This window comes from Corvus kubaryi, unplaced genomic scaffold, assembly GCF_017639235.1.
Source record: "Corvus kubaryi isolate FWS band 111438036 unplaced genomic scaffold, C.kubaryi_AGA036_p1.0 37357, whole genome shotgun sequence".
Taxonomy (NCBI): Eukaryota; Metazoa; Chordata; class Aves; order Passeriformes; family Corvidae; genus Corvus; species Corvus kubaryi.
Window position 1 is genome coordinate 15,288,984 of NW_024581117.1, and position 12,660 is coordinate 15,301,643.

The window sequence follows — 12,660 nt, forward strand, 5'->3', positions numbered from 1 at the left end:
AGAGCTGTACCAGCAAAAACAAACTTTGCATGCTCAGTGACACACAGATCCAGCTTTTAGCCTTGATAAAAAAGGGAAAAATTCAAGGCCATTTTCTTACAAGCCAGGTGAGAACAATGAAGAGGGAGTTTGACAAAACATTTTAAGTTTAGCAAATTTACAGTTATCCTGAAGCACATTACAGCTGGGCTGAAGAAACTTCATCTAAAAGTTATTGAAACCCACTATGTAAGTTACCTTCCTGTTGGAACTGTAATTAAGTGCATACATCCCTACTTAGGTTCTTATATGTTTCTTCTCCTACAAAAAGCAAGGCATGGTATTTTGCTATTGCAGGTGCCAGAAGGCCAGCATGCAAACACCAGATTGAATCGTAAGTCTCTGAATAGCATCTTGTTGGTTTGGGTTTTTTCCCCATGATCTCCATAGCTATGCTAAGGGCAAATCTGTAATTGGCAATTTTTGTGAAGCAGTCATCTGTAAACATGCTACATGGACTGGAAAAGTGGTAATAAACTGAACCAGAACTTTAAAGCATTGACGGAAAACAAATTATATCAACAGAGATAAGTAAGACAGAAATCTGAATCATTCCTTTACTCTTTGCCCAAGTATTTACAGTGTATTTTGCAGTTTGAGTGACTTCGACTGTCCAGACTGCCACCTTAATAACTACAACTGCCCAAAGTAATCTGAAACAGAGCCTGATCAAAATCTAAAACGTAATGCTATTAACACTTCCATGCTGAGACCTGGCCTTATGATACACAGAAGTACTGCTTATCAAGTGCTGGTTTTTTAACATAATAAAAGATGTAGCGATGTTACAAAGTTAAAAGAAGGGTGATCTTGGCTCTGCAAACAAGCTCTATTAGGGAGCCCCTTAGATCTCTCAGGGTCCAGACTAAGCATTTCAGTATCCACAAAGATGAAAATTACTACATTATTACATTATCTAATCTGATTAGCCCAGATTACACCCAACACTTCAGAACTGACTTGAGCACAACTGTGCATTTTGACAAAAAACAAGTGACCAGTTAAGCACAAAAAGTTCTGCCTGTAGAAGTGCAGAACTGCAATAACCTCCAACTACCACGTTCCTTAATGCAGGCTTAGTGTAGCTGTTCAGCAAGATGAACACTAACATGCATTCCTAAATCACTGAATGAAGTGCATCCAAATTAAAAAAAAAAAAAAAAAGCAGAGATGTCATACACTGTTTCTGTTTGCAAGTGGTTCCCTTAAATTAGCAGAAAAAGCATTAAAATTTTACAGCCTTATCCACACGTACTAGCATTGTGCAGAAGGCTTTTTTGTTTGGTTTTAATGAGAAAAGGCAGAAGGAAGGAGAGTAGAAGTTTTAGAATATAAACTTCAAAAGAAAGAAATTAAAAGATTCAGAAGATTTTGGGGTGGGAGAGGAAGGAAATGAAACTTTCAGTGGAAATGCACACTACTAGAGAACTGAGCAAATTTAGGAATAAAATGAGAAGAAATCACTTATAAAATGGTTTCTAAACTTCTAAATGCTACAACACTGGATACAATCTTTCAGAATACTTAACCTGAATTTCAGCAGTTGGCATTAAATAAATTTCTAAGCATATCTAAAACTTCCAGTGGAATATGAGAAGCATTAGTAGGGATGGACAGGTTTTTTGCATGCAGCTCGCTGGTGTGTGACCATCAGTGGAAACCATCACAGATCCTAAAAGAAATACGACCACCAGTTAGCAGACACAATGAACAGAGGAGAATATGTTACCTACCTCTGCTGCTCTGCATCCTCCTCTCTCAAAATGTCATAAATTAAGTTAAATCCTAAGCTATTTTTAGCTTGAAGTTTGCTGTTTCTGTTACAAACAAGAAAAACAGAGCTTTCTCCTCCCTTCAAATGCAACAAAAAGATGTTAACAACCCCTTTGTATCTTGGCCTGTTTCAATCCTGCCTGCCTCCTATGGCAGCTATAAATTATTCTTTCAGATTATCTGAGGTTCTGGGGGAAAAAAAATAAAGCAGCAGCACTGGGTAGACTATGACACAATCATAGTTAAATGAATATGAAGCGATTAACAGGACAGGCAGCATCAAGGAAGTTATTTCTTAAGAATAGCTTTATACAGAATGTGACACTGGATAATGAACAGTTCAACAGCAGAGTAACTACCACAGGGCAGAGATAAGGAAGGCTGTATGATATTCAGAGAATATTATAAAACACGGAAGTGTACTTGCATAAAATTGCATTTAGGGATGTGAAAAGGCAGAGGAACTAAAAGGACACGTAAGTTTTGGTTTTTTTTAAATGACTGATGCAAAGTAATTTTGAAAAAATAGAGGAAAGGTCTGCCTCTATTGTACAAAATTGGATAATGCTACAGATCTGCTACAGATTTGAAAGAACCTAGCTACAGGAAACATGTCAGACTGAAAGATCAAGGGCAGAATTAGTAACATTTTATATTAGTCTAATCTCAACAAGCATTTTCTGTATTTAGGAGGGAATAACTGCATCATCCAGAACAAGCAGTGCCACTCTCCCAAAATGAGCCTCTCTGTCCACTGAGTACCAAAGAAAAACAAGGCAGACTAAACTTAGGAAATTTATTCAGCTGTAGAATCTAGAAGAAGAAATGCTCATCAGACTTAGTAAAAAAACTAAAATAACCTATTCAGAACTACTTTTCTTTTAAAAGTTATGATTCATAACAAACATTGGCTTGATACTAATTCCGAGACAATTATATGAAAAGCCTGCAACTCTGTAACTTAAGGTCTCTTAAGGATCAAGTGTCAGAAGACTGACAACGGCTTAGTGCAATCAGTGGTACCTGAGTCCAGGGGAATACAAGCGAAGAACTGCACAAACTTCAATCAGCTATTTTATGCCATCAATCACAAACAGACATTAACATAAAGCCTACAAAGAATACCAATGATATACACAGGAATAGAGTTGAGACACAAAAGTCCATCTCATATAGCTCTTCCAGAGGATTCAACAAAACCCAAAAATAACCCTTAAAGCCTGCAACAGCTTGGAGAAGAACATTACCAAACACAAAGTGACTGCTGTGCAATCCAGCCAAAAGTAAATATAACAAACCAAGAGGATCTCTTTTGAAAGTATTCAACAACTGGTTTAGTACTACACAGAAATAATAAAGCACAAGGTCCTCATTTCTCCACCCTCCAAAAAATATCTTACGGAAATACACTTACATGAATCTACTCCTCATTGCTGTGATTCAGATGCACTGCCTTCTTCTCTCAGTGATGCAACCAAGTGAAGGGATTTGTCAAGTAGACATTTTTCACATTTTACTACAGTAGATTAAAACTAGTTAAGTGTTGCATTGCTTAAGCTTTGTTGTACAATAATAGCTAAGACCAAATTAAAACTAAGATCTGGACCACAAATAACTAAGTTTCAAATGAAATTTCTGTAGGAAATTGAAAGTTTGTCCTGCTCTGCACAAGATGCTTTAGTAGAAAATCTCCAGAGTTCTCTCCTGTCAGAGACTGAAATATTATATTTTATGACTTAAACATTTTCTTAAAGGACTTTTAAAACTGTATTACAAAAGCTGAAGAGAAGACTCCCACACCCTGAATGGGGCCCTGAGGCCTGACACTGCTCGCTGATGAAGATAAGATAAAGTAACAACTCAGGGCTGGGGACATTCACTGAGCATAGGCTTAACACCTCCAAGATGAGGACCACAGCCCCAGGGCTATCAGAACAGACCCTTGCACCAAGGGGTGGAGGGAGGAGAGGCTCTGGCTATCTTGGAAAAGCCTCTGGTCAGAGGTGCAGTGACTGCCCATCCTCCAACTGTGCAAAGGAGCCCAGCTGAGGGGTGCTCACCGGGGGGCGAGCGAAGCTTATCCACAGCAGAAGGGGTGACATGGCCCATGACAGGGGCCCCCCAATGGGTCCCCAGACCCTGCACCAGAGATGATGCAACAGACCCTCAGTGTTGCAAGGGACAGTGTCAAGCTGGCCCCTGTAAGAAAGACACGTAGGCATTCTCACCTGGCCCAAAGTGTATATTAATCCACAGGATTCTGCACTCTTTGGCGTGTGGTGGCATCTGGTGTGGCAGTGTGGCATGGCGTGTGGCAGCATGCAGCGGCGTGGCCACAGCGGCAATGGGGGACCCTCACCACCAGCAGACCAGATGGAGGGGAGCAACGAGACGTCGTTGGGACCCTCGGATGGGTGATGTGCTTCCATCTAACCCCTGTCACCTCTCCCTGTTCCCCCACCCCCCCACGCACACTTCTTTTTCTTTCTCTCTTTCTTTTCTCTTCCCTTCTCTTTGCCTCTTTTACTATTCAATAAAATACATCCATTTTTGGCAACAACATCTAACCTCGTTTGGTTTTAATCTCATTCCTGGGAATATTTTGAACCTTCTAAGTTCTTTCCAGTTTATGCTCAGAGACTTAGCTTGCTTTGCTTTCCTGGGTCTAAATCGGATTGTAACATCTCCTAATCCCTGTTAGTCTTTAATTCTGTTCTTCTAGTCTGCCATTCTGTACATGCTACCCCCCACGCTCATGAAGTCCACCTGACCCACTCCTTCCTAATCAACTACAGAAGATCTCTCCCAGCAAGTCGAAACTGCAGCAGCAGCAGCAGCTGGAGCTCCAGATCTGGAGCTACAAATGTTGGGGAAAAACATGAATCTGGATACTTGCTCCCTCTGTGTGATCAGTAAATTACTTCTTTAGAAATAGGCCTGTGGACAAAATACACAATACATAGATTCTTTTTTCCTGATTGCTTTTGCTGGTGTTTAACTGAGGAATCTTCACTAATATCAAACAAAAGCCGTCAAAAATAAGGTCTGAGCTCTTGTTCTTGTTGATGGCTGTAAGACTGTTTGCACCCACAAAAAGAATTTTCTCCAACAGCTTTACTGTAATATCTAATCTGCTGATGCTTTCCATGAATTAAAAGTAGTTTCTGATGGCACAGGTTTCCATTAAAAGGCAACTTCTGTTCTAACACTGTGACATCATACTGTTTCCCACCATGCTTGGAAAAACTTCATTTTTAGATTCTAAGGGAAGGATTATGAGACTGGAAACAAACTTCTAGGTTGCCTGATTTCAGACTTTTTGGGAATTCCTTGCACACTCCACATTTGGAGTGTAATCTTCTCTACTCCATTTGGTGGGAGAAATATGCAAGGTTTCTCTGGATCTGCTCAGAATTCTGCCCATCACCCTGGAACAAGAGTACTTTAGGAAGGTCAACTACAGCTTTTCTTGCTCTTGTCAGGAGTCACTGATTGGTCTCAATTCTTCAGTTAAAATATTATTCCCTGTTGCCTACTCAAGTTATCTTGCATGATCCTTAATCCCATCACAGAACTTCCTCAGCAGTCTCTGAAGTCTTCATGTATTTAAGACACCTCAGGCCAGTTTCTGGAAGGAGCTGAACTGCGCAGCACCTGTGTATACATTATAAAATACTTTTCTGTTCATAGTACTGAAAGCAGCAGATTCTCCAGATTCTACTGCAGATTGATTTGCCCGTGTCCACAATTCCCATTATCAATTTAGCAGTGGAAACTGCTTGAGGGAATTACACAAATCCTTACCCAAGGCAGACATGTAACACACTGCACTCACTATGACTTAATTAGGTAAAGAGCAGCAACCAGAACTTCTGGTAGTGTGGGGAAACACAAAAGGTGGAAAAGATTTCAGATCTGAGAAATAAAAGCAGATTTCAGAAAATAAGGCAAAAAAGAAGTCAGGATTTAGCTCTGGCTGTGAAAAGATAGAAGATACAGTTATACAGGAAGCAAGGACATTAAAAACAATGGTTAGAGTTTCTAGGTTTGGCCTAGATAGATTTTGAAGTTGCAAAAAAATATGTTAAGCAAGATAGAGAAGTATAAGCTTAATAATGGAATATTGTGCATTGTTATGTCAAGGCATAACAAGCAAGCACTGTGCATAGCAGAAGTAGGTACACTGCTTGGGGATTGGTTGAGACAGCTGTCTGTAACTTTTAGAAGCACACTAATTGGCTAAGAAGCTTTTAAAAATGCTCTGTAACCAAAAAGTCTTTGGATGCCCTTGATGGCATGAGCTCTGTACCAACTCTGTCTCAACTCTGGATATGAGACTGATAACAGAATAAAATAACAAAAGTCTCCTGGAGCACCTGACCAGGCTCCCTATCCCATTTGTCGCCGAAAACGCCGACATGGTAGGGAAACAACAAACTGGACACCGGCAAAACTCTCTCAGTGTCTAGTGACTTATTACCCATTATTTGAAATACATTTACCTTAAAATATTAATTCAATTAAAAGTGCTGATGCAATTACAAGGGATAAAATGCACTTTAGACAAATTGTATTTTAAGAAGGTATATAAAAGGGCAGAGAACACAGACTTCATTTCACACAACAGAAAATGCTCTGTGTCATTTGCAGACAGTACTTGAAGAAGAGAGAGATTTATTCATGCATGAGGAGGAATGAGAAAAGAGGTGAACAAGGAAATGTTTTTATGAAAATGAGGCACTTCCATTTTGGCCAAAGAGGAGCTACCATTATAGGGATTTAAGCATTATGATATAAATATGTCAGAGCAAAACTCAAGACAGCATAGCGGAGGCTGAAGGGAAGGCCCAACTGCTGAAATAATCATAGTTTGGGCAAGGACATTAAGAGAAGGACACAGAAGTAGCACAGGGGTTTGTCATGCAAGCTCTTCAAGAAGACAACAGAAAGGAAAAACAAGATCACAGGTTCTGAGAATTTCGTATACATAAACACACTTCTGATGCTTTTCTTACCTATATGGTCCTTGAAAAAGTTGAGCTAACTCTGGGACTAAAAGATCCAAGTCTTTTCTTGCTGGTTTTCTAACAGATGATAAAATTAAAATACTTAATAATTACAACTAACATGTCATTGCAATTACACACCATCATCAGGAGCAGAAAATGTACATACAAAGGAAGGAAATACTGGCACTTCAGATTTTCCATCTATACCCACTAGGTTTATTAAGGCAATTTTGAATAAAAGAGTATTAAAATAACTCCGAAGAATCAACATTAGGAAACGAGCCTCAAACTCTTTTTTCAGGCTAATTGCATACGGGAGAAGACACTAAAGAGTCAGTTTACAAGAGCAGAGTTGAAGATAAAACTTTGGATTTATCAACATGAATGCAATTACAAGCATAACAAAACCGGTTTCCCGGAAATTAATGCATCAAATGCAACAAGCACATTTTAATTTATGAATTGGTAGACTTCATATCATCATGATAAATGCATGACAATAATTTTTAAACTTAATGTCACTGGGTTGTAAAGATTAATACCCATTCTTCCTTGCGTAAATTAACTATCCAAAACCGATAGGCTGAGACTGATTCTCTGTTCCTACAAGGTGTAACAAATCTATGAACAACAGTATCATCATTTATAATGTTTCATAATTACAATGACTTTTTTTTTTTTTTTTTTACACAAGTCATTAACTCTTACTTTCCTTTATAAGGAACAGACCTTTACTCCAACTATTTGCAATCAGACCTCTTTTTCACTTGTAGAGACCTGATTTTGTATCTTTTTTTTTGTTCTGTAGTGCTATTTTCCTTTGAAAAACAGTATAACATATAAATTGCAAGAATAAAACACAACTGAAACAAAAAAAATCCAATTTCAAGAAGATCCACGAATCTGAAAAGACCAATACACTTACAAAAACAATAGCATTTTATTATTAAATGTCACTTACAAGAATTTAAAAAAAACCCCACAAACAACAACAACAACAAAACCCAACCAAAAAAAACAACCCAAATAAAAAAAAAAAAAAAAAAAAAAACAACAAACCCAAAAAAAACCACCACAAAAACCAACCTTCCAAATGCTCACAATTCTCCTTCTCTGAGTGCCAGTGGGACAGGCAAGATTGTCAGAAATATCTGACTTATCAATCAGTCAGAGAAGAAATTTAAAATAAACTTTGAAGTAGGCCATTCTCTTGTACGATGCAGAGTTTTGAATCACCAGAACCACTAGGGAAGGTGTGCTTACTGTATTTCCTAAAAGTGTCCTATAACTTTGAATGCAATCGTGACACTCCAGGACTAATCACTTCCCTCATCACCTGCAAACTCATCCAATCCAACTCACAAGTGAAGACTGATGCACCAACACAGCACAGAATCCATTTTGAAACACATGTGTTATTTAAAAAGGTATTTTTCACCCCCTATGCCCATGATGCCATGCGATGTACAATACTATTTTCTGTAGAAAAAACTGAGCCATTAAATACCAGTTCTGGAATTCCTTTCCTCTCAAACACAATGCAAAACCCTCAATGCAAATTATCTTTCCCAATTACTGAGTAATTTCCAAAAAAGGGTACATACCATCTTCTATTACACTTGTAACTTTTCTATTCAGACAGACCAATATATGAATGTTTTAATCCCTCAGAACACAGTAACGGTGCTGATACTCTGTGGAGCAGACCAAGAGTGGCTTGCAGTGTTCCTTACAATTACTCCTAATAATTACTTCTTTGTACATGAGCTAATAATAAAAAAAACTTCCCAAAGCAAAAAGGTGACACTGCCACAGAGAAATACCTTCTCAACAGATCACTTAAGAACAAGCATGACACTTTAAGTTTAAACAAATTAAATTAATATGTGCCAAAGGGTTCTACCAAAGCTTACATAAGATGTTCTACATACAGTTTAAAGCAAATACAAGGAATGTTTACCTTTTCTGGACCTCATGACAGGCAGGCCTACACATCAGTGCTACCTGAACTAGTTCCTGCTTTTACTTACTGTGAAATTTTGTCAATCATTCAACTGTGCTCAACCAAGGAATGTAAAATAAACAAAAAAGCTAGGAGTCTTCTCTGAAATGAGCTGATGACAGATTTACACAATTATTATTGGAATGCTTAATTTTATTCTTCAAGTCCAAGAAATTTTGAAAAAAATAATCTGAAATGTGCCATTTCAATGAATCATAGCTGTATAGATAAAAAGAAACATTTAGCTCAATGAATTTGACTGAAGATTTTTAACCTACTATGAGATCTCCTGAGTTTTAAAAAGATTCATGTGTTTTATTCATTAGCAATTGACTTGTTTAATCTCTTTAGTAACAGCTTTAGCTATACTTGCATAAATTTCAGGAAATTTCAGAAACAGGAAAGATTTGCACTATAAGCAAGAGGCAGGTTCATAAAACACTTCCACTAAAGGCTGACTTACACAGGGAGAAAATAATTCTCAGGTTACGCTTCACTGTACTAAGATGCTGAGATATACCAGGAGAGTAACTCTGTGAATAACCGGGCACAATTTGCACTAAGTTCTTCTACACTCAGACCTAAGTCACTTGCCAGGAACACCAGCTGACCTTGTAAAGCAAGGAGACCTACAGACCCTGAGGAAAAGTCCGTATCCCACATCAGCAGACCCACAAAGGGCCTGAGCAGCCATCTCTGCTCAAGCTTTTTGTGCTGTAATAGCCACATCCCAATCATAAGAAAAAAACACCACTCAGTTACTGGGACTCCACTCCAGCAGTTTCCAGTCCCCACAGTGAAGATACACAAATATTTCTGAAGACAGCACATAAGCTTTAGAGCAATGAATACCCAAGCTCTGCTCCCTCTTAGACAAAAGTCTACCCTCATGTTTAATGAGCAAAACGTAACTTGGGAATATGAACTTAGTTCTGACTTCACTTACAAGGGTTTCAAACTACTGACATGTGCAGAACCACTCATGTTTCCTACCGCTGCATACACCAAATAGTTCTAACAAGTAAGCCCAAAGGACATGCCCAGAGAGCAATGGGCAAGCACAGGGCCCACTGACCATACACAGGAATTAAACCGCATTTAACAAAGATGAGACAAATTTTTCCTTCTTTTCCATGTTATGCTACTTTAAGAGAAATCAAAAAAGTAGAATTATACAAATTTACATGTGCTTCACAATAAAAAGATTTCTAAACTATGCATATTGAAGGTATATGTTAGCAGCAACAACACAAAAAACACTGTGCAAAGGCACTGCGCAAGTGAAATGCTTTTGTTGAATACTTTTCATCAGTGAGGGCAGAACCTTACTTCAGAACTGGAATCTTTAAACTGCAAAAAGTGCAACAACTGTTTTCTGTCTTCGTTTTAAATGCTTAAGACACTCACTGCTTCAGTAAAAACAGCTTATTACCCAAGGCCTCTTCACCGAAGAAATCTGTAAGTCCATTTTTGTGACAAATATCTGTGACTGAAAATTCCAGAAATTCTAATGTGCATTCCACAGCAACTGGAACACAAGGTATCACAAGAACCTCTTATTTAAGGTATATGCACAGGGATATGAAACTTCCTTTCCTTGGAGACTTCTCACAGCTGCAGAGAGGATTTGAAACTGCAGAGGTAAATGAGGCTGGGAGGACGGATGAATGTACCCCTGTCACAGCCACCTGGTCAGCCCCAGTGACTTCTGCCCAGCTCTACACCATGCACAGCAAGAATATCCACTGAGTGGGGACATTTTAAATAGCAGCAATGGTTTCACAAATCCTTTTACAGCCCTACCTTTCACTGGTTTCCTATTGAAAAGTGATAACAAGTTTTCAAAGTATATAAAAGAACAATTGGATTTTGAAAACTATCATACCTGATACAGCAAGGAAATCATCAATACTTGTTATATCATCCACAGCTTCAGTAAGAACACGGATGTGATTCTCCCATGTACTCCTATACATCTCCATGTTGTTTTTCACAACTTGACTTTTGGGTCTGGCAGCAAGAGCTAAAGCAGCATTAATAACCTGTACCAAAAATAGACAAAACCAACGAAACAATTATTTCTTCAGAAATCAAATCTTATGTTTCACTTAACATAGCAAAGCAGCATTCCTGTTCTCCAAACAAAAGCTTTGCTCAGCTTTTGGTTGCCTTCTCAAGCAGAAATATCAGTCAGATGTTGCTTAGGCCAACTTCCATTTTAGCTTCATAAATTAAGAAGCTGATGGAATAGGACAGCAAAATCCCAACATTTTAATTTTAGTTGGAGAGCTCATACTCTTCCAGTTTGCAAGATATCAAATACCAGGAGGTTTTTACTCACATACACTTCAGTCACACACTTACCAGAACAGCAAACATCAGTTCTGAGTATTAGCTCTTTAACATCAAGAGCTTATTATGGAGTATCTCCACTGAAAGAGAGAATATCAGCCTCTGCCATGTTAAAGTGGGAGGTGCTGCCAGGACAACAGGCATGCCTTTTAGGATTAGAGGCATGGGACATACATCTAGATAAAAGCAGCAGACTGATAGTGTTAGATCAGTTCAGACTAAAACTAGAAATTATACCCACATGAAGAGGGTAGATTTAATTTCTTTCAGAAAAGACTAACTGAAGATGCAAACACTAGATCCTGAAGTGATTCTTTCTATAGATACTTTTTCGGTCAATTAGCTAGAGAGTTTTTTTCCTAATATGGAAGTTTATTGATGTCATATACATAAATATTTTAATATTAAACTAACACATATACCAGGTAGAAGGTGAACACTATTTTCTCCCTTCTGAATACTGCTTGTTTATCAAAGGGAGAATGACTAAGACAACAAAACACCATGTAAAACAAAACAAAGAATAAAAACAACATATCCTTGTTGCTGAGCATGGGACAGAATTAAAAAGCACGGGAAAAACAGCAGGAAAATAAGAATCAAACCCACATCCCAAATAAAATATATTACAAGTTGTCTTTTGCTTTCTCGAAAAGGAAGAAGCAGTTCAAATTGCACATTGGTCCTGGAAAGAGCCATAAAAAGACTTTGCAAAATACTTCATTAGAACGAGATATGCTGGTACAGTAACAGCGAGAATTCTGCCTTCCCCATTTTGGTCAGCTGGGCTCCTGACTTGCTAACATTTGTTATAGTACAGGAAAAGAGCAGAAGCTCTAACACTACCAGGAGCAAAAAGCATCAAACAGGCACCCACCTACGTACTGGGGGACATTTTTAGAAAAGTGGGGATACAAACTGTAATTAATAATTTTTCCAATTCTAACTGTAAACATTTGAAAATGTTGGAAAACATGTTTCAAGCAATCAGCACATATATCTCTGTCCAAATCATATATTTTGTGAAGATGCATAGTGTTGCAGTGGGGATCCTGCAACACGCATATATCAAACCAGGAGTCCTGTGGAAAGGAAATATATATGGACAGACAGATTCTTGATAGCTGTTTCAGAGAGATGTTTATTTCTCCAGCTGCATGGCCGGAGCTCTGCCAAGGAACTGTTCCAGTCACGGGACCAAGGGTCCTTCTGCCCGCGCAGGGAACACAAACCAACCCATGGGAACGAGGCTGAGCAGGGACAGGGAAACCCCGTGTCTGTGCCCTCAGGGCCCCTCTCCCAGGGCTACATGGCAGGGGAAGGACCCCAACACCTCACCCGTTTTATTTTAATCAAAGGAGAATGAAAACAACTGGATAAACATAACAAGAACCGTTTCAAGACAAAACAAGCCACCCTCCTGAGTCTTTAAATGTCCAATCAGATTCTGTGGAACATCTTAGGGCTGACAGAAGGGAGACAGAA

General features: G+C 38.6%; 1 protein-coding gene across 4 annotated transcripts in view; it reads right to left on the minus strand.

Moving 5' to 3' along the window:
• Positions 1-12,660, minus strand: part of CTNNA3 (catenin alpha 3) — a 432,189-nt gene that overhangs the window by 130,790 nt on the left and 288,739 nt on the right. For all 4 annotated transcript variants that reach the window (XM_042033401.1, XM_042033400.1, XM_042033398.1 and 1 more), the window contains one exon: positions 10,709-10,865. In XM_042033401.1, coding sequence (XP_041889335.1) covers positions 10,709-10,865 — 157 coding nt within the window. The remainder of the gene's footprint in view (positions 1-10,708; positions 10,866-12,660) is intronic.